The sequence below is a fragment of the Bombina bombina genome, chromosome 1, assembly GCF_027579735.1.
Source record: "Bombina bombina isolate aBomBom1 chromosome 1, aBomBom1.pri, whole genome shotgun sequence".
NCBI lineage: Eukaryota > Metazoa > Chordata > Amphibia > Anura > Bombinatoridae > Bombina > Bombina bombina.
The window spans coordinates 1,058,895,928-1,058,918,083 of NC_069499.1; the positions used below are offsets into that span (position 1 = coordinate 1,058,895,928).

The following is a 22,156-nucleotide window of genomic DNA, read 5'->3' on the forward strand; positions in this document are numbered from 1 at the left end:
AAAAAGCGTCACTAATGACGCAACCATGTGAAAGGTCTCGGCGTCAAGTATGACGCCGGAAATGACGAAGTTGCGTCAGACGTATTTTTTTTGTGCCAAGAATGACGCAATAAAGTTTAGCATTTGACGCACCCGCAGGCCTAATACCGCCCACAATTTGCAAGTAGTAGTCAATTGAAAAAAAGACTAAACCCCAGGTAAGAAATTAATTTCTAAAAAAAAAATGTTTATATTCCCCAAATATGAAACTGACAGTCTGCAGAAGAAAATACATGAACCTGACTCATGGCAAATATAAGTACAATACTTATATTTAGAACTTTATATAAATGCATAAAGTGCCAAACCATAGCTGAGGTGTCTTAAGTAATAAAAAAACATACTTACCAAAAGACACCCATCCACATATAGCAGATAGCCAAACCAGTACTGAAACAGTTATCAGTAGAGGTAATGGTAAATTGAGAGTATATCGTCGATCTGAAAAGGGAGATAGGAGATGAATCTCTACGACAGATAACATAGAACCTATGAAATAGACCCCCGTTAGGGAAATAATCATATTCAATAAGTGATACTCCCTTCACATCCCTCTGACATCCGCTGTACTCTGAGAGGAATCGGGCTTCAACAATGCTGAGAAGCGCATATCAATGTAGAAATCTTAGCACAAACTTACTTCACCTCCATAGGAGGCAAAGTTTGTAAAACTGAATTGTGGGTGTGGTGAGGGGTGTATTTATAGGCATTTTGAGGTTTGGGAAACTTTGCCCCTCCTGGTAGGATTGTATATCCCATATGTCACTAGATCATGGACTCTTGCCAATTACATGAAAGAAATATTTGTTCAGCTTACTAGACTTCTTAGGGACAACCACTACCGTGGAGTCACTGTCATCCAAAGTAGCTAAAACCTCCTTAAGTAAAAGACAGAGGTTTTATAGTTTAAATCTCAAAGATACAACTTCAGTATCAGCAAGGGGAATTACACTTTCTGAATCTAAAATTTCACCTTCAGATGCTACAGCGGTATCCTCTTCAGGCCTCTGGGAGGGAACCTCCGAAATTGCAACAATTGCGCCAGAAACCTCTCTTACTGAGCGTCTGAATTTCCTCTTACGGTTTCCCTGCAACATAGGAAAAGCAGACAGCGCATCAGAAATTGTAGAAGACATGAGATGCAAAGTCCTTTAAAGTAACTCCAGCAGGAGCTACAGAGGAGGCGCAGGGCACTGCTTGTGAGGGCGGTAGAACGTGGAGCGCTTGAGGAGAGCGCTCCGGCATATATTGTACCTCATCATTATATACCTGGACAACATCCGCTTTAAAAGTCCTCTCAATACATGAGGGAAAGAAAGGTATTGGTGGTTCCACAAAGGCATTAAAACACAAAGAGCAAGGAACATTTTGCAAAGTCCCTTGATCCATACTGGTCCACACTTGGCAAATTATCAAGTAAAGACCTTAAAATTTAGTAAAAAATATTAATCTCAAAAAACGTTACCGTTTCTTTAATTTCAGGCTATCAAACACCACCAAAATGTGATTACAGATACCTCCACACCTCAGCAATACTGCTGAGGCGCCTACCTCACTGGCCAAAAGATGAAAAAATCTTCCCTCTACGTAATAAGCGATCCACTATGCTGCAGAAAGAAACGTCACCACAGTCCGGTCCTAGGAACGCATGTCTAGCACGGAACATGCGCTCCTAGACAGGAATAGACAAATCCACTCGATATGTCCCCCAGACTGAGGCGCATAGAAGTGGCGGGCAAAACAAACAGATCCGCCCATCGTGGGCGTAGCCCAAAGTAAAAGCTTTCTTCCAGGGGAAATTACTCATGTTAACCCCTTAGAGAAGAAACCACTGTAGCCAATATTAAAGCCCTCTAACCAGCCCCAGTGGCTGCTATAAAATGATGTCTACAGTCCTCTCCACCAAGGAGAGTTCATAATAAGTAATAAAGTGCCCCATTTATCTTAAGCCCCTTTATATCGTGTATAAGGTAGTTCCAATGTGCTTACTTTCTTCCGAGTTGTTTCTTCTCCTGTTCCCAGAAAAATAAAATTAGCACTTACCTCATATTACTGCCTGACAACAAGGCAGTTCACAGGTTTGAGAGGTCCTCTTCCTCACATCGACCTGTAGAAAAATCAAAGACTGAGTCATATCCCTCAGACTATAGGAAATTAGGGAAGCATTAAATATGGGAGGCGCAGTGAGAATAATGTCCCACAAGTTCCCATTACTCTAAAGCCACCAATGCTCTACTGAAGAGACTGATATGGACTACGGCTACACCCTAGACAAAGCAGTACAATCCTGCACCACTTTAAAAATAATAAAGTCTTGATTGAAGAATCTAATCTAACACCTCACTTTACCACTTCCTATCACCAAGGTAGGCAAAGAAAATGACTGGGGTGGGACGGAAGGGCGGAGCTCTTTAACAGCTTTGCTGTGGTGCTCTTTGCCACCTCCTGCTGACCAGGAGGTAAATATCCCATTAGTAATTAGGATGATCCGTGGAATCGTGTCATTAAATTAAAAAAATTTCCGTGTGGGAAAGAAGGCGCCAGGACCAGAATGTCGTCTAGATAGGGCGCCACTGCAATAACCCGTAATGGGAGCACCGCCAAAAGGGATCCCAGAACAATTGAGAAAATTCTATGAGCTGTTACAAGGCCGAAAGGAAGAGCCACGAATTGGAAGCGTTTGTCTAGAAATGCAAACCTTAGAAACTTGTGATGATCCCTGTGAATGGGAACATGCAGGTACGCGTCCTTTAAATCCACTGTTGTCATAAATTGACCCTCTTGGACCAAAGGAAGAATGGAACGAATAGTTTCCATCTTGAAGGACGGTACTCTGAGGAATTTGTTCAGACTCTTGAGGTCTAAAATTGGTCTGAAGGTTCCCTCCTTTTTGGGAACCGCGAACAGATTGGAATAGAACCCCAGACCCCGTTCCTGCATCGGAACAGGAACCATCACTCCCAGGTCGGAGAAGTCCCGTACACAGTGTAAGAACGCCTCTTTTTGTCTGGTCTACAGATAATCTTGAAAGCAGAAACCTGCCTCTGGGAGGAAAATTCTTGAACTCTAGTTTGTATCCCAGGGACACTATGCCCACTGCCCAGGGATCTTGAACATCTCAAACCCAAGCCTGAGCGAAGAAAGGAAAGCCTGCCCCCCACAAGATCCTGGTCCTTCATGCTGTCTTGGAACAAGGGAAAACAATCCAAAAAGCCTGCTATTGAATCAAAGACTGATTGGATCTCCAGTAAGGCTTAGATTGTTCTTGCTTGGAAAATGAAGCTTAAGAGTTTCCCTTGAAATTTCGAAAGGAACGAAAATTACTCTGATGTCCCTTTTGTTTGTTTCTCTTACCCTGAGGGAGATGATGACCCTTTGCTCCCGTAATATCAGAGATTATTTCCGTCAAACACGGTCTGGGCCTGTGGAAAAAAGGATAAAGACTGAGTAATTTTACTCAGGCTTCCAAAGTTAGGGCAGCATCAGTATATGGGAGGCGCAGTGAGAATTATGTCCCACAAGTTCCCATTGCTCTAAAGCCACCACTGCTCTACTGAAGAGACTGATGTGGACTACGGCTACACCCTAAGACAAAGCAGGACAATCCTGCACTACTTAGAAAAAGATTCTTCAAGCAAGATTTTATTATTTTTTAACACCTAACTTTACCACTTCCTTGCTCTAACATAGGCAAAGAGAATGACTGGGGTGGGAGGGAAGGGAGGCAATATTTAACAGCTTTGCCGGATAGTAATTAGATGATCCGTGGACTCATCGTGTCATTAGAAAGAAAAAGTTTGGAGATAGCATTTGTGGACAGAACAGTAATAACAATAATAAAATACATTAAGCAACTGCCTCCACACAAACAAATAAATACACTCTCTCGAAAAGATGAGCACAATCTTACGATTTTTTTTCAAGCTGCCAGGGTGCACTTTTAAAAACGTATCCAAAGATCCATCAAAGAAAAGGCACTCACTGGTCTTCGTAAAAACATAATTTATGTAAGAACTTACCTGATAAATTCATTTCTTTCATATTAGCAAGAGTCCATGAGCTATTGACGTATGGGATATACATTCCTACCAGGAGGGGCAAAGTTTCCCAAACCTCAAAATGCCTACAAATACACCCCTCACCACACCCACAAATCAGTTTAACGAATAGCCAAGAAGTGGGGTGATAAGAAAAAAGTGCGAAGCATAAATATAAGGAATTGGAATAATTGTGCATTATACAAAAAAATGATAACCACCACAAAAAAAGGGTGGGCCTCATGGACTCTTGCTAATATGAAAGAAATGAATTTATCAGGTAAGTTCTTACATAAATTATGTTTTCTTTCATGTAATTAGCAAGAGTCCATGAGCTAGTGACGTATGGGATAATGACTACCCAAGATGTGGATCTTTCCACGCAAGAGTCACTAGAGAGGGAGGGATAAAATAAAGACAGCCAATTCCTGCTGAAAATAATCCACACCCAAAATAAAGTTTAATGAAAAACAAACAGAAGATTCAAACTGAAACCGCTGCCTGAAGTACTTTTCTACCAAAAACTGCTTCAGAAGAAGAAAATACATCAAAATGGTAGAATTTAGTAAAAGTATGCAAAGAGGACCAAGTTGCTGCTTTGCAAATCTGATCAACCGAAGCTTCATTCTTAAACGCCCAGGAAGTAGAAACTGACCTAGTAGAATGAGCTGTAATCCTTTGAGGCGGAGTTTTACCCGACTCGACATAGGCATGATGAATTAAAGATTTCAACCAAGATGCCAAAGAAAAGGCAGAAGCTTTCTGGCCTTTTCTAGAACCGGAAAAGATAACAAATAGACTAGAAGTCTTTCGGATAGACTTAGTAGCTTCAACATAATATTTTAAAGCTCTAACAACATCCAAAGAATGCAATGATTTCTCCTTAGAATTCTTAGGATTAGGACATAATGAGGGAACCACAATTTCTCTACTAATGTTGTTGGAATTCACAACCTTAGGTAAAAAAAAATCAAAAGAAGTTCGCAACACCGCCTTATCCTGATGAAAAATCAGAAAAGGAGACTCACAAGAAAGAGCAGATAATTCAGAGACTCTTCTGGCAGAAGAGATCGCCAAAAGGAACAAAACTTTCCAAGAAAGTAATTTAATGTCCAATGAATGCATGGGTTCAAAAGGAGGAGCTTGAAGAGCCCCCAGAACCAAATTCAAACTCCAAGGAGGAGAAATTGACTTAATGACAGGTTTTATACGAACCAAAGCTTGTACAAAACAATGAATATCAGGAAGATTAGCGATCTTTCTGTGAAAAAGAACAGAAAGAGCAGAGATTTGTCCTTTCAAAGAACTTGCGGATAAACCTTTATCTAAACCATCCTGAAGAAACTGTAAAATTCTCGGAATTCTAAAAGAATGCCAAGAAAAATGATGAGAAAGACACCAAGAAATATAAATCTTCCAGACTCTATAATATATCTCTCTAGATACAGATTTACGAGCCTGTAACATAGTATTAATCACAGAGTCAGAGAAACCTCTTTGACTAAGAATCAAGCGTTCAATCTCCATACCTTTAAATTTAAGGATTTGAGATCCTGATGGAAAAAAGGACCTTGCGACAGAAGGTCTGGTCTTAGCGGAAGAGTCCACGGATGGCAAGAGGCCATCCGGACAAGATCCGCATACCAAAACCTGTGAGGCCATGCCGGAGCTACCAGCAGAACAAACGAGCATTCCTTCAGAATCTTGGAGATTACTCTTGGAAGAAGAACTAGAGGCGGAAAGATATAGGCAGGATGATACCTCCAAGGAAGTGATAATGCATCCACTGCTTCCGCCTGAGGATCCCGGGATCTGGACAGATACCTGGGAAGTTTCTTGTTTAGATGAGACGCCATCAGATCTATTTCTGGAAGCTCCCACATTTGAACAATCTGAAGAAATACCTCCGGGTGAAGAGACCATTCTCCCGGATGCAACGTTTGGCGACTGAGATAATCCGCTTCCCAATTGTCTATACCTGGGATATGAACCGCAGAGATTAGACAGGAGCTGGATTCCGCCCAAACCAGAATTCGAGATACTTCTTTCATAGCCAGAGGACTGTGAGTCCCTCCTTGATGATTGATGTATGCCACAGTTGTGACATTGTCTGTCTGAAAACAAATGAACGATTCTCTCTTCAGAAGAGGCCAAGACTGAAGAGCTCTGAAAATTGCACGGAGTTCCAAAATATTGATCGGTAATCTCACCTCCTGAGATTCCCAAACTCCTTGTGCCGTCAGAGATCCCCACACAGCTCCCCAACCTGTAAGACTTGCATCTGTTGAAATTACAGTCCAGGTCGGAAGAACAAAAGAAGCCCCCTGAATTAAACGATGGTGATCTGTCCACCACGTTAGAGTGTCGTACAATCGGTTTTAAAGATATTAATTGAGATATCTTTGTGTAATCCCTGCACCATTGATTCAGCATACAGAGCTGAAGAGGTCGCATGTGAAAACGAGCAAAGGGGATCGCGTCCGATGCAGCAGTCATAAGACCTAGAATTTCCATGCATAAGGCTACCGAAGGGAATGATTGTGACTGAAGGTTTCGACAAGCTGAAATCAAGTTTAGACGTCTCTTGTCTGTCAAAGACAGAGTCATGGACACTGAATCTATCTGGAAACCTAGAAAGGTTACCCTTGTCTGAGGAGTCAATGAACTTTTTAGTGAATTGATCCTCCAACCATGATCTTGAAGAAACAACACAAGTCGATTCGTATGAGATTCTGCTAAATGTAAAGATTGAGCAAGTACCAAGATATCGTCCAAATAAGGAAATACCACAATACCCTGTTCTCTGATTACAGACAGAAAGGGCACCGAGAACCTTTGTAAAAATTCTTGGAGCTGTAGCTAGGCCAAACGGCAGAGCCACAAACTGGTAATGCTTGTCCAGAAAAGAGAATCTCAGGAACTGATAATGATCTGGATGAATCGGAATATGCAGATATGCATCCTGTAAATCTATTGTGGATATATAATGCCCTTGTTGAACAAAAAGCAAGATAGTCCTTACAGTTACCATTTTGAACGTTGGTATCCTTACATAACGATTCAATATTTTTAGATCCAGAACTGGTCTGAAGGAATTCTCCTTCTTTGGTACAATGAAGAGATTCAAATAAAACCCCAGCCCCTGTTCCAGAACTGGAACTGGCATAATTACTCCAGCCAACTCTAGATCTGAAACACATTTCAGAAATGCTTGAGCTTTCACTGGATTTACTGGGACACGGGAAAGAAAAAATCTCTTTGCAGGAGGTCTCATCTTGAAACCAATTCTGTACCCTTCTGAAACAATGTTCTGAATCCAAAGATTGTGAACAGATTTGATCTAAATTTCTTTGAAAAAACGTAACCTGCCCCCTACCAGCTGAGCTGGAATGAGGGCCGCACCTTCATGTGGACTTAGAAGCTGGCTTTGCTTTTCTAGAAGGCTTGGATTTATTCCAGACTGGAGATGGTTTCCAAACTGAAACTGCTCCTGAGGATGAAGGATCAGGCTTTTGTTCTTTGTTGAAACGAAAGGAACGAAAACGATTATTAGCCCTGTTTTTACCCTTAGATTTTTTTATCCTGTGGTAAAAAAGTTCCTTTCCCACCAGTAACAGTTGAAATAATAGAATCCAACTGAGAACCAAATAATTGTTACCCTGGAAAGAAATGGAAAGTGAGTCGATTTAGAAGACATATCAGCATTCCAAGTTTTAAGCCATAAAGCTCTTCTAGCTAAAATAGCTAGAGACATAAACCTGACATCAACTCTAATATCAAAAATGGCATCACAGATAAAATTATTAGCATGTTGAAGAAGAATAATAATATTATGAGAATCATGATCTGTTACTTGTTGCGCTAAAGTTTCCAACCAAAAAGTTGCAGCTGCAGCAACATCAGCCAATGATATAGCAGGTCTAAGAAGATTACCTGAACACAGATAAGCTTTTCTTAGAAAGGATTAAATTTTCCTATCTAAAGGATCCTTAAAGGAAGTACCATCTGACGTAGGAATAGTAGTACGTTTAGCAAGGGTAGAAATAGCCCCATCAACTTTAGGGATTTTGTCCCAAATTTCTAATCTGTCAGACGGCACAGGATATAATTGCTTAAAACGTTTAGAAGGAGTAAATGAATTACCCAAATTATTCCATTCTCTGGAAATTACTTCAGAAATAGCACCAGGAACAGGAAAAACTTCTGGAATAACCACAGGAGATTTAAAGACCTTATCTAAACGTTTAGATTTAGTATCAAGAGGACCAGAATCCTCAATTTCTAAAGCAATTAGTACTTCTTTAAGTAAAGAACGAATAAATTCCATTTTAAATAAATATGAAGATTTATCAGCATCAACCTCTGAGACAGAACCCTCTGAACCAGAAGAGTCATTAGAATCAGAATGATGTTCATTTAAAAATTCATCTGTATAAAGAGAAGTTTTAAAAGATTTTTTATGTTTACTAGGAGGAGGAATAACAGACATAGCCTTCTTGATGGATTCAGAAACAAAATCTCTTATGTTATCAGGAACATTCTGAACATTAGATGTTGATGGAACTGCAACAGGTAATGGTACATTACTAAAGGAAATATTATCTGCATTAACAAGTTTGTCATGACAATTAATACAAACAGCTGGAGGAACAGCTACCAAAAGTTTACAGCAGATACACTTAGCTTTGGTAGTTCCAGCACCAGACAGCGATTTTCCTGAAGTATCTTCTGACTCGGATGTAACGTGAGACATCTTGCAATATGTAAGAGAAAAAACAACATATAAAGCAAAATTGATCAAATTCCTTAAATGACAGTTTCAGGAATGGGAAAAAATGCCAAGGAACAAGCTTCTAGCAACCAGAAGCAAAGAAAAATGAGACTTAAATAATGTGGAGACAAAAGCGACGCCCATATTTTTTTAGCGCCAAATAAGACGCCCACATTATTTGGCGCCTAAATGCTTTTGGCGCCAAAAATGACGCCACGTCCGTAACGCCGACATTTTTGGCGCAAAAGAACGTCAAAAAATGACGCAACTTCCGGCGACACGTATGACGCCGGAAACAGAAAAGATTTTTTGCGCTAAAAAAGTCAGCGCCAAGAATGACGCAATAAAATGAAGCATTTTCAGCCCCCGCGAGCTTAACGGCCCACAGGGAAAAAAGTCAAATTTTTAAGGTAAGAAAAATAATTGATTCAAGTGCATTATCCCAAATATGAAACTGACTGTCTGAAAATAAGGAATGTTGAACATTCTGAGTCAAGGCAAATAAATGTTTGAATACATATATTTAGAACTTAATTAAAAAAGTACCCAACCATAGCTTAGAGTGTCACAGAAAATAAGATTTACTTACCCCAGGACACTCATCTACATGTTTGTAGAAAGCCAAACCAGTACTGAAACGAGAATCAGCAGAGGTAATGGTATATATAAGAGTATATCGTCGATCTGAAAAGGGAGGTAAGAGATGAATCTCTACGACCGATAACAGAGAACCTATGAAATAGACCCCGTAGAAGGAGATCACTGCATTCAAAATAGGCAATACTCTCCTCACATCCCTCTGACATTCACTGCACGCTGAGAGGAAAACCGGGCTCCAACCTGCTGCGGAGCGCATATCAACGTAGAATCTAGCACAAACTTACTTCACCACCTCCATAGGAGGCAAAGTTTGTAAAACTGATTTGTGGGTGTGGTGAGGGGTGTATTTGTAGGCATTTTGAGGTTTGGGAAACTTTACCCCTCCTGGTAGGAATGTATATCCCATACGTCACTAGCTCATGGACTCTTGCTAATTACATGAAAGAAAATTTTTTAATTCATCATATTGTTAAAAAGACATAACGTTTCGTTGTGTAGCCAAACCTTTGTCAAATGTCAAAATTGAGCTCCAAATCACGGACCCAAAAAAAGCATAACGTTACATACCTCCACCTGTCTTATATGCCGTCCCTAATCACCCATTAAAATCGACAGTTCCGCCGTACTGGCTCCTGGTGACGTCATCAAGCAACTGTAAAAGCGTGATACGTCATCGCCAAGTGGCTTACATTCCTTTACCTTGGTAACATACACATAGGTAAACCTACTTCTATAATCATGTATAGGGATTACACAAGTGCAATCATTGCTTAACATATACAACAACCTGAGTGCCATGATATCATGGTGAAATAATGCTCCATATAAAAACTTGTACAACGTACCTATATTATGGCATAACGCAATCATAAGAAGTACAAAGAACAAAAAACCATGTAATCAAAGCAACATAAGAGTCCATGTGAATCATAGCCATACGTGACGTGGCATGGTCAGCAATGATCCTCAAGCACTCATATGAAGCACTAATATCATCCCACTACAAAGATGATAATTGTTACAAATATTAATTGCTAAAATCATATTCAACACATATCACAAAAAATACATGGAAATACTAGCAACTGCATTTACACAGAGCAAACATCCAGCATGATGTTACTCATAATAGTTTTTATATGGAGCATTATTTCACCATGATAACATGGCACTCAGGTTGTTGTATATGTTAAGCACTGATAGCGGAACTGACGATTTTAATGGGTGATTAGGGACAACATATGTTGCATTGTTAAATATTAATTTTGACTTCCATTTCTCATTAAGAATTATACCAGGCATATATTGAGAATAAAAATGTTGAATTACCTGGAAGTTTAAACTGTAGAAGAGTTTTGCAATAAGAGTTAACGAGGAGAAGAGGACTTTCAAAGCACTGACATCATTTGCATGTGTACTACAAAGCTCAATGGTTGCCTATAAGGGGGAAAAAAATTGTAAAGAAAACATTAAACTACAACCAGAAACCATTAGTTTCATAACCCACTAAGTGTCTGGTGTTAAGTGTTTTATTACAATGGTCATACCTTAAAAAGGTTGGTCAACGGAGCAGCAAATGTGTCTAGCACAAGCTTAATCTCTGTCCAGAGCTCATTAGATTTAAACTCATGACGATACCTTACAAAAAGGGAAGAAAGCTGTAAATATAATTTAAAATCATTGAAGTATTACATATGCTCTGTTGTAATTTTTACTTGTCTCATAGAACGTTCCGTACCAGATTATACAGAACAATTTACATTTAAAATATAAACTACATAGGCAAAGTAGTAATAAAACAGTTTTGATTAAATTAAATGCTTGGATTGACCGTGCACATTTCTGCAATAAAGCTAGCTTTTAAACCAAGCTATTCTCAATAAGTTAATAAAAAAAAAAAAAAATACCTTTTAAACAGAGAGTGAGCAGTGCGAAGGACACCATTGATCACATGAAAATCACCGCTCTGAAAACGGTTCACCATTTCAGTCAGTAAATCAGGCCATTTCTGGGGGAAATCCTCCCTTCCAATGATACTTATGGCATCACTCAACTTGGAAAGAAGATTAAAAATATATATATAAAAATATAATATTTTTCATGTACACTACATATACTCAAACAATTTATACTTACCTGATAAATTATTTTCTTTCGGGATGATGATAGTCCATAGAGCTCAATAGCATGTGGGACATAATTCCTGCCACTAAGACAAGGCCAAGAACCCACACAAGAGCTTAAATTCCACCCACCTCTGCTCAGTTTAATGCATAGGCAAGCCGAGAAAAGGAAACGCAAGTAGGAAACAAAAGCATGGTCTAAAGGAGACACAAATTAGAATTGTTGCCCAAAAAATTGAAACGGGCGGGACCTATGGAATATAATCATCCTGAAAGAAAATAAGTTATCAGGAAAGCATACATTTTATTTTCTTTCGTATGTGGATAATCCATAGGGCTCCATAACATGTGGGATTAATACTCAAGCAGCTAGTACATGTTACGGAATGGGTGGGACAATTTTATGGTAGTTCCTGTTTGTCAGATACTGCAGCCTGAAGGGCTTTCCTGCCAAAAGCTGCTTGCAAAGAAGAAAAAAAAAATCAAAAGCGGTCATATTTTAAAAAAGGAATGCAGAGAAGATAATGTTGCATCTTTGGAGCCGATTTGCAAAACTGCATCATTTTTGAAGTCCCAGTAAGTAGCAACTGATCTTGTAGAATTAGCTATAGGTTTAAAAGGTGACTTTCCCATCACAAAGTAAGCCTTGTGAATTACCTGTTTAAGCCAAGAGGCTAAAGACACAGTAGTAGCAGCATTATGTCCTTTAAGAGTCACAGACTAGTGAACAAAACCTGGAAGTTAGTCTGAATTCCTTAGTAGCTTTAAGATAAACCCTGAATGGTCTGAAAATCAAAATTGTTAAAAAAAAAAAAAAAAAAAAAAAGAAGTTGTTCCTTAGCAGGATCCGGACACAAAGAAGGGACAACAGTTTACTAATGATATCTTATGAAGAAACCACCTTAAGGGTAAAAAAAAACAAAAAAAAAAAAAAAACAGAATTTATGTTTACCTGATAAATTTCTTTCTCCTACGGTGTGTCCGGTCCACGGCTTCACCCTTACTTGTGGGATATTCTCATTCCCTACAGGAAATGGCAAAGAGCACACAGCAAAGCTGTCCATATAGCCCCCCCTCTGGCTCCGCCCCCCAGTCATTCGACCGACGGTTAGGAGAAAAAGGAGAAACCATAAGGTGCCGTGGTGACTGTAGTGTACAAAAACAAAAATTTTAAACCTGACTAAAAGCCAGGGCGGGCCGTGGACCGGACACACCGTAGGAGAAAGAAATTTATCAGGTAAACAAATTCTGTTTTCTCCTACATTGGTGTGTGCGGTCCACGGCATCATCCTTACTTGTGGGAACCAATACCAAAGCTATAGGACACGGATGAAGGGAGGGAACAAGTCAGGTAACGTAAACGGAAGGCACCACTGCTTGTAAAACCTTTCTCCCAAAAATAGCCTCCGAAGAAGCATAAGTATCAAATTTGTAAAATTTGGCAAATGTATGTAGAAAAGACCAAGTCGCTGCCTTACAGATCTGTTCAACAGAAGCCTCATTCTTGAAGGCCCATGTGGAAGCCACAGCTCTAGTAGAGTGAGCTGTAATTCGTTCAGGAGGCTGCCGTCCGGTAGTCTCATAAGCTAATCGGATGATGCTTTTTAGCCAAAAGGAAAGAGGTAGCAGTAGCTTTCTGACCTCTCCTCTTACCAGAATAAACGACAAACAAGGATGATGTCTGTCTGAAATCCTTTGTTGCTTCTAAATAGAATTTTAAAGCACGAACCACATCTAGGTTATGCAAGAAACGTTCCTTCTTTGAAACTGGATTCGGGCACAGAGAAGGAACAACTATTTCCTGGTTAATATTCCTGTTGGAAACCACCTTTGGAAGAAAACCAGGCTTGGTACATAAAACTACCTTATCTGTATGAAATACCAGATAGGGTGAAGTGCACTGCAAAGCAGACAATTCAGAAACTCTTCTAGCAGAAGAAATAGCAACCAAAAACAGAACTTTCCAAGATAGTAACTTGATATCTATGGAATGTAAAGGTTCAAACGGAACCCCTTGAAGAACTGAAAGAACTAAGTTTAGACTCCATGGAGGAGTCATAGGTCTGTAGACAGGCTTGATTCTGACTAACGCCTGTACAAACGCTTGTACTTCTGGCACGGCTGCCAGGCGTTTGTGCATTAAGACGGACAGAGCAGTTATCTGTCCCTTTAGAGAACTAGCTGACAGACCTTTCTCGAGACCCTCTTGGAGAAAGGAAAGGATCCTTGGAATCCTAATTTTACTCCATGAGTAACCCTTGGAATCGCAACAGATATTTTTTCCATATCTTATGGTAAATTTTCCTGGTCACAGGTTTCCTAGCCTGAACCAAAGTATCTATAACAGATTCTGAAAACCCACGCTTAGATAGAATCAAGCGTTCAATTTCCAAGCAGTCAGTTGCAGAGAGACTAGATTTGGATGTTCGAATGAACCTTGTACTAGAAGGTCCTGTCTCAACAGTAGCTTCCATGGTGGAGCCGATGACATATTCACCAGGTCTGCATACCAAGTCCTGCGTGGCCACACAGGAGCTATTAGAATCACCGAAGCCTTCTCCTGTTTGATCCTGGCTACCAGCCTGGGAAGGAGAGGAAACGGTGGAAACACATAAGCTAGATTGAACAACCAAGGCGCCACTAATGCATCTACTAGTGTCGCCTTGGGATCCCTGGATCTGGACCCGTAGCGTGGAACCTTGGAGTTCTGACGAGACACCATCAGATCCAGATCTGGTATGCCCCATAGTTGAGTTAACTGGGCAAAGACCTCCGGGTGAAGTTCCCACTCCCCCGGATGGAAAGTCTGACGACTCAAATAATCCGCCTCCCAGTTGTCTACTCCTGGGATGTGAATTGCAGATAGATGGCAGGCGTGATCCTCCGCCCATTTGATGATCTTGGATACCTCTCTCATCGCCAGGGAACTCTTTGTCCCCCCCTGATGATTGATGTACGCTACAGTCATGTTGTCCTTGTTCCAGCCTTGCAATGGTTTCCATGCTGGTTTAGGCTGGGAAGTGTTACCCTCTTGTCTAGAGGCTGCAGAGTTAGAAGCCGGTCCGTTCCTGAAATTGCGAAAGGAACGAAAAACAGAATTTATGTTTACCTGATAAATTTCTTTCTCCAACGGTGTGTCCGGTCCACGGCGTCATCCTTACTTGTGGGATATTCTCTTCCCCAACAGGAAATGGCAAAGAGCCCAGCAAAGCTGGTCACATGATCCCTCCTAGGCTCCGCCTACCCCAGTCATTCGACCGACGTTAAGGAGGAATAATAGCATAGGAGAAACCATATGGTACCGTGGTGACTGTAGTTAAAGAAAATAAATTATCAGACCTGATTAAAAAACCAGGGCGGGCCGTGGACCGGACACACCGTTGGAGAAAGAAATTTATCAGGTAAACATAAATTCTGTTTTCTCCAACATCGGTGTGTCCGGTCCACGGCGTCATCCTTACTTGTGGGAACCAATACCAAAGCTTTAGGACACGGATGAAGGGAGGGAGCAAATCAGGTCACCTAAATGGAAGGCACCACGGCTTGCAAAACCTTTCTCCCAAAAATAGCCTCAGAAGAAGCAAAAGTATCAAACTTGTAAAATTTGGTAAAAGTGTGCAGTGAAGACCAAGTCGCTGCCCTACATATCTGATCAACAGAAGCCTCGTTCTTGAAGGCCCATGTGGAAGCCACAGCCCTAGTGGAATGAGCTGTGATTCTTTCGGGAGGCTGCCGTCCGGCAGTCTCGTAAGCCAATCTGATGATGCTTTTAATCCAAAAAGAGAGAGAGGTAGAAGTTGCTTTTTGACCTCTCCTTTTACCTGAATAAACAACAAACAAGGAAGATGTTTGTCTAAAATCCTTTGTAGCATCTAAATAGAATTTTAGAGCGCGAACAACATCCAAATTGTGCAACAAGCGTTCCTTCTTTGAAACTGGTTTCGGACACAGAGAAGGTACGATAATCTCCTGGTTAATGTTTTTGTTAGAAACAACTTTTGGAAGAAAACCAGGTTTAGTACGTAAAACCACCTTATCTGCATGGAACACCAGATAAGGAGGAGAACACTGCAGAGCAGATAATTCTGAAACTCTTCTAGCAGAAGAAATTGCAACTAAAAACAAAACTTTCCAAGATAATAACTTAATATCAACGGAATGTAAGGGTTCAAACGGAACCCCCTGAAGAACTGAAAGAACTAAATTGAGACTCCAAGGAGGAGTCAAAGATTTGTAAACAGGCTTGATTCTAACCAGAGCCTGAACAAAGGCTTGAACATCTGGCACAGCTGCCAGTTTTTTGTGAAGTAACACCGACAAGGCAGAAATCTGTCCCTTCAGGGAACTTGCCGATAATCCTTTTTCCAATCCTTCTTGAAGGAAGGATAGAATCCTAGGAATCTTAACCTTGTCCCAAGGGAATCCTTTAGATTCACACCAACAGATATATTTTTTCCAAATTTTGTGGTAAATCTTTCTAGTTACAGGCTTTCTGGCCTGAACAAGAGTATCGATAACAGAATCTGAGAAACCTTGCTTCGATAAAATCAAGCGTTCAATCTCCAAGCAGTCAGCTGGAGTGAAACCAGATTCGGATGTTCGAACGGACCCTGAACAAGAAGGTCTCGTCTCAAAGGTAGCTTCCAAGGTGGAGCCGATGACATATTCACCAGATCTGCATACCAAGTCCTGCGTGGCCACGCAGGAGCTATCAAGATCACCGACGCCCTCTCCTGATTGATCCTGGCTACCAGCCTGGGGATGAGAGGAAACGGCGGGAACACATAAGCTAGTTTGAAGGTCCAAGGTGCTACTAGTGCATCCACTAGAGCCGCCTTGGGATCCCTGGATCTGGACCCGTAGCAAGGAACTTTGAAGTTCTGACGAGAGGCCATCAGATCCATGTCTGGAATGCCCCATAGTTGAGTGACTTGGGCAAAGATTTCCGGATGGAGTTCCCACTCCCCCGGATGCAATGTCTGACGACTCAGAAAATCCGCTTCCCAATTTTCCACTCCCGGGATGTGGATAGCAGACAGGTGGCAGGAGTGAGACTCCGCCCATAGAATAATCTTGGTCACTTCTTCCATCGCTAGGGAACTCCTTGTTCCCCCCTGATGGTTGATGTACGCAACAGTCGTCATGTTGTCTGATTGAAACCGTATGAACTTGGTCCTCGCTAGCTGAGGCCAAGCCTTGAGAGCATTGAATATCGCTCTCAGTTCCAGAATATTTATCGGTAGAAGAGATTCTTCCCGAGACCAAAGACCCTGAGCTTTCAGGGATCCCCAGACCGCGCCCCAGCCCATCAGACTGGCGTCGGTCGTGACAATGACCCACTCTGGTCTGCGGAATGTCATCCCTCGTGACAGGTTGTCCAGGGACAGCCACCAACGGAGTGAGTCTCTGGTCCTCTGATTTACTTGTATCTTTGGAGACAAGTCTGTATAGTCCCCATTCCACTGACTGAGCATGCACAGTTGTAAAGGTCTTAGATGAATGCGCGCAAAAGGAACTATGTCCATTGCCGCTACCATCAACCCGATCACTTCCATGCACTGAGCTACGGAAGGAAGAGGAACGGAATGAAGTATCCGACAAGAGTCCAGAAGTTTTGTCTTTCTGGCCTCTGTTAGAAAAATCCTCATTTCTGAGGAGTCTATAATTGTTCCCAAGAAGGGAACCCTTGTTGACGGGGATAGAGAACTCTTTTCCACGTTCACTTTCCAGCCGTGAGATCTGAGAAAGGCCAGGACGATGTCCGTGTGAGCCTTTGCTCGAGGGAGGGACGACGCTTGAATCAGAATGTCGTCCAGGTAAGGTACTACTGCAATGCCCCTTGGTCTTAGTACCGCTAGAAGGGACCCTAGTACCTTTGTGAAAATCCTTGGAGCAGTGGCTAATCCGAAAGGAAGCGCCACAAACTGGTAATGTTTGTCCAGGAATGCAAACCTTAGGAACCGATGATCTTCCTTGTGGATAGGAATATGTAGATACGCATCCTTTAAATCCACCGTGGTCATGAATTGACCTTCCTGGATGGAAGGAAGGATAGTTCGAATGGTTTCCATCTTGAACGATGGGACCTTGAGAAATTTGTTTAAGATCTTGAGATCTAAGATTGGTCTGAACGTTCCCTCTTTTTTGGGAACTATGAACAGATTGGAGTAGAACCCCATCCCTTGTTCTCTTAATGGAACAGGATGAATCACTCCCATTTTTAACAGGTCTTCTACACAATGTAAGAACGCCTGTCTTTTTATGTGGTCTGAAGACAACTGAGACCTGTGGAACCTCCCCCTTGGGGGAAGTCCCTTGAATTCCAGAAGATAACCCTGGGAGACTATTTCTAGCGCCCAAGGATCCAGAACATCTCTTGCCCAAGCCTGAGCGAAGAGAGAGAGTCTGCCCCCCACCAGATCCGGTCCCGGATCGGGGGCCAATATTTCATGCTGTCTTGGTAGCAGTGACAGGTTTCTTGGCCTGCTTTCCCTTGTTCCAGCCTTGCATTGGTCTCCAAGCTGGCTTGGCTTGAGAAGTATTACCCTCTTGCTTAGAGGACGTAGCACTTTGGGCTGGTCCGTTTTTACGAAAGGGACGAAAATTAGGTCTATTTTTTGCCTTGAAAGGCCTATCCTGAGGAAGGGCGTGGCCCTTACCCCCAGTGATATCAGTGATATCAGAGATAATCTCTTTCAAGTCAGGGCCAAACAGCGTTTTCCCCTTGAAAGGAATGTTTAGTAACTTGTTCTTGGAAGACGCATCAGCCGACCAAGATTTCAACCAAAGCGCTCTGCGCGCCACAATAGCAAACCCAGAATTCTTAGCCGCTAACCTAGCCAAGTGGCGTCTAGAGTGAAAGAATTAGCCAATTTGAGAGCATTGATTCTGTCCATAATCTCCTCATAAGGAGGAGAATCACTATCGAGCACCTTTATCAGTTCATCAAACCAGAAATATGCAGCTGTAGTGACAGGGACAATGCATGAAATGGGTTGTAGAAGGTAACCCTGCTGAACAAACATCTTTTTAAGCAAACCTTCTAATTTTTTATCCATAGGATCTTTGAAAGCACAACTATCCTCTATGGGTATAGTGGTGCGTTTGTTTAAAGTAGAAACCGCTCCCTCGACCTTGGGGACTGACTGCCATAAGTCCTTTCTGGGGTCGACCATAGGAAACAATTTTTTAAATATGGGGGGAGGGACGAAAGGAATACCGGGCCTTTCCCATTCTTTATTAACAATGTCCGCCACCCGCTTGGGTATAGGAAAAGCTTCTGGGAGTCCCGGCACCTCTAGGAACTTGTCCATTTTACATAGTTTCTCTGGAATGACCAACTTTTCACAATCATCCAGAGTGGATAATACCTCCTTAAGCAAAATGCGGAGATGTTCCAACTTAAATTTAAATGTAATCACATCAGATTCAGCCTGATGAGAAATGTTCCCTGAATCAGTAATTTCTCCCTCAGACAAAACCTCCCTGGCCCCCTCAGATTGGATTAGGGGCCCTTCAGAGATATTAATATCAGCGTCGTCATGCTCTTCAGTAACTAAAACAGAGCAGCCACGCTTACGCTGACAAGGGTTCATTTTGGCTAAAATGTTTTTGACAGAATTATCCATTACAGCCGTTAATTGTTGCATAGTAAGGAGTATTGGCGCGCTAGATGTACTAGGGGCCTCCTGAGTGGGCAAGACTCGTGTAGACGAAGGAGGGAATGATGCAGTACCATGCTTACTCCCCTCACTTGAGGAATCATCTTGGGCATCATTGTCATTATCACATAAATCACATTTATTTAAATGAATAGGAATTCTGGCTTCCCCACATTCAGAACACAGTCTATCTGGTAGTTCAGACATGTTAAACAGGCATAAACTTGATAAGAAAGTACAAAAAACGTTTTAAAATAAAACCGTTACTGTCACTTTAAATTTTAAACTGAACACACTTTGTTACTGCAATTGCGAAAAAACATGAAGGAATTGTTCAAAAATCACCAAATTTTCACCACAGTGTCTTAAAGCCTTAAAAATATTGCACACCAAATTTGGAAGCTTTAACCCTTAAAATAACGGAACCGGAGCCGTTTTAAGCTTTAACCCCTTTACAGTCCCTGGTATCTGCTTTGCTGAGACCCAACCAAACCCAAAGGGGAATACGATACCAAATGACGCCTTCAGAAAGTCTTTTCTAAGTATCAGAGCTCCTCTCACATGCGACTGCATGCCATGCCTCTCAAAAACAAGTGCGCCACACCGGCGCGAAAATGAGACTCTGCTTATGCTTTGGGAAAGCCCCTAAGAAATAAGGTGTCTAATACAGTGCCTGCCGATATTATTATATCAAAATACCCAGATAAAATGATTCCTCAAGGCTAAATATGTGCTAATAATGAATCGATTTAGCCCAGAAAAGTCTACAGTCTAAATAAGCCCTTGTAAAGCCCTTATTTACGATCGTAATAAATATGGCTTACCGGATCCCATAGGGAAAATGACAGCTTCCAGCATTACATCGTCTTGTTAGAATGTGTCATACCTCAAGCAGCAAGAGACTGCACACTGTTCCCCCAACTGAAGTTAATTGCTCTCAACAGTCCTGTGTGGAACAGCCATGGATTTTAGTTACGGTTGCTAAAATCATTTTCCTCATACAAACAGAAATCTTCATCTCTTTTCTGTTTCTGAGTAAATAGTACATACCAGTACTATTTCAAAATAACAAACTCTTGATTGAATAATAAAAAACTACAGTTAAACACTAAAAAACTCTAAGCCATCTCCGTGGAGATGTTGCCTGTACAACGGCAAAGAGAATGACTGGGGTAGGCGGAGCCTAGGAGGGATCATGTGACCAGCTTTGCTGGGCTCTTTGCCATTTCCTGTTGGGGAAGAGAATATCCCACAAGTAAGGATGACGCCGTGGACCGGACACACCTATGTTGGAGAAATTAGACTTATTTTTGGCTTTGGAAGGTCTATCCTGTGGAAGGGCATGGCCCTTTCCCCCAGTGATGTCTGAAATAATCTCCTTCAATTCTGGCCCGAAAAGGGTCTTACCCTTGAAAGGAATATTAAGTAACTTTGTTTTGGACGACACATCCGCCGACCAAGATTTGAGCCAAAGCGCCCTGCGCGCCACTATTGCAAAACCTGAATTTTCCGCCGCTAATTTAGCCAATTGAAAAGCGGCATCCAAAATAAAGGAATTAGCCAACTTTAGTGCGTGAATTCTGTCCATGACCTCATCATATGGAGTCTCCTTTTGGAGCGAATTTTCTAGTTCATCGAACCAAAAAGACGCCGCCTTGGTGACAGGAATAATGCACGAAATTGGTTGAAGAAGGAAACCTTGCTGAACAAAAATTTTCTTAAGCAATCCTTCCAATTTTTTTATCCATAGGATCTTTGAAAGCGCAACTATCCTCTATAGGAATCGCTGTGCGCTTAGCTAACGTTGAAACTGCCCCCTCTACCTTAGGGACCGTTTGCCATGCATCCCTTCTGGGGTCGACAATGGGGAACATTTTCTTAAATATGGGAGGGGGAACAAAAAGGTACACCTGGCTTCTCCCACTCCTTATTCACTATGTCCGCCACCCTCTTGGGTATCGGAAACGCATCAGCGTGCACTGGAACCTCTAAGAATTAGTCCATTTTGCATAACTTCTCTGGAATTACCAAAGTATCACAATCATCAATTGTAGCTAGCACCTCCTTAAGCAGAGCGCGGAGATGTTCTAGCTTAAATTTAAATGCCACGATATCAGGCTCTGCCTGCTGAGAAATTTTTCCTGAGTCAGAAATTTCTCCCTCGGACAGACCCTCCCTCACTGCCAATTCAGATTGATGTGAGGGCATAACAGATAAATTATCCTCTGCGCCTTCTTGCTCATCCTCTGTATGTAAAACTGAGCAATCACGCTTTCTAGGAAATGCTGGCAGTTTGGATAAAAGAGCTGCTAGAGAATTATCCATTACTGCAGTTAATTGCTGCATAGTAACAAGCATTGGTGCGCTAGATGTACTAGGTAGTGCTTCCGCGCGGGCAAAGCTGGTATTGACACAGAAGGAGAGGATGATGAACTATCCCCACTACCTTCATGTAAAGAATCATCTTGGGCAACATTTGTGACGGAACTGTCCTTAATTTGTTTGGACGCCACTGCACAATTCGCACATACATTTAATGGGGGAACTACCTTGACCTCCATACACACAGAACATAGGCTATCTGAAGGTACAGACATGTTAAACAGGCTTAGACAGACTTTTAATGCAATAAAACCAATTTTAAACAAAACCGTTACTGTCTCTTTAAATAATAAAAAGAGCACACTTTATTTCTGAATGATAGAAAAACATCAAAGAACTATTCGATCTTTATGAAAATTATACCCCAGTGTCTTAATGCTTTGAAAGTATTGCACACCAATTTTCAAGTTAATTAACCCCTAAATGTCCAAACCGGAGCTATTAACAATTAACCGTTTTGAACACACTACAGTCCCTGCCACAGTCTTTGCTGCGGCTTTTACCTTCCTTAGGGGTTATTCACAACAGTAATAAGCCTCTCTG

General features: G+C 41.6%; 1 protein-coding gene across 1 annotated transcript in view; it reads right to left on the reverse strand.

Annotated features, from left to right (window-relative positions):
* The window catches only part of CSE1L (chromosome segregation 1 like), a 475,025-nt gene that overhangs the window by 350,739 nt on the left and 102,130 nt on the right, over nucleotides 1-22,156 (reverse strand). Inside the window, exons 6-8 of the mRNA XM_053689969.1 lie at nucleotides 11,355-11,500; nucleotides 10,995-11,085; nucleotides 10,777-10,884 (exon numbers count right to left, since the gene is read on the reverse strand). Of these exons, the coding sequence (XP_053545944.1) occupies nucleotides 10,777-10,884; nucleotides 10,995-11,085; nucleotides 11,355-11,500 (345 nt within the window). The remainder of the gene's footprint in view (nucleotides 1-10,776; nucleotides 10,885-10,994; nucleotides 11,086-11,354; nucleotides 11,501-22,156) is intronic.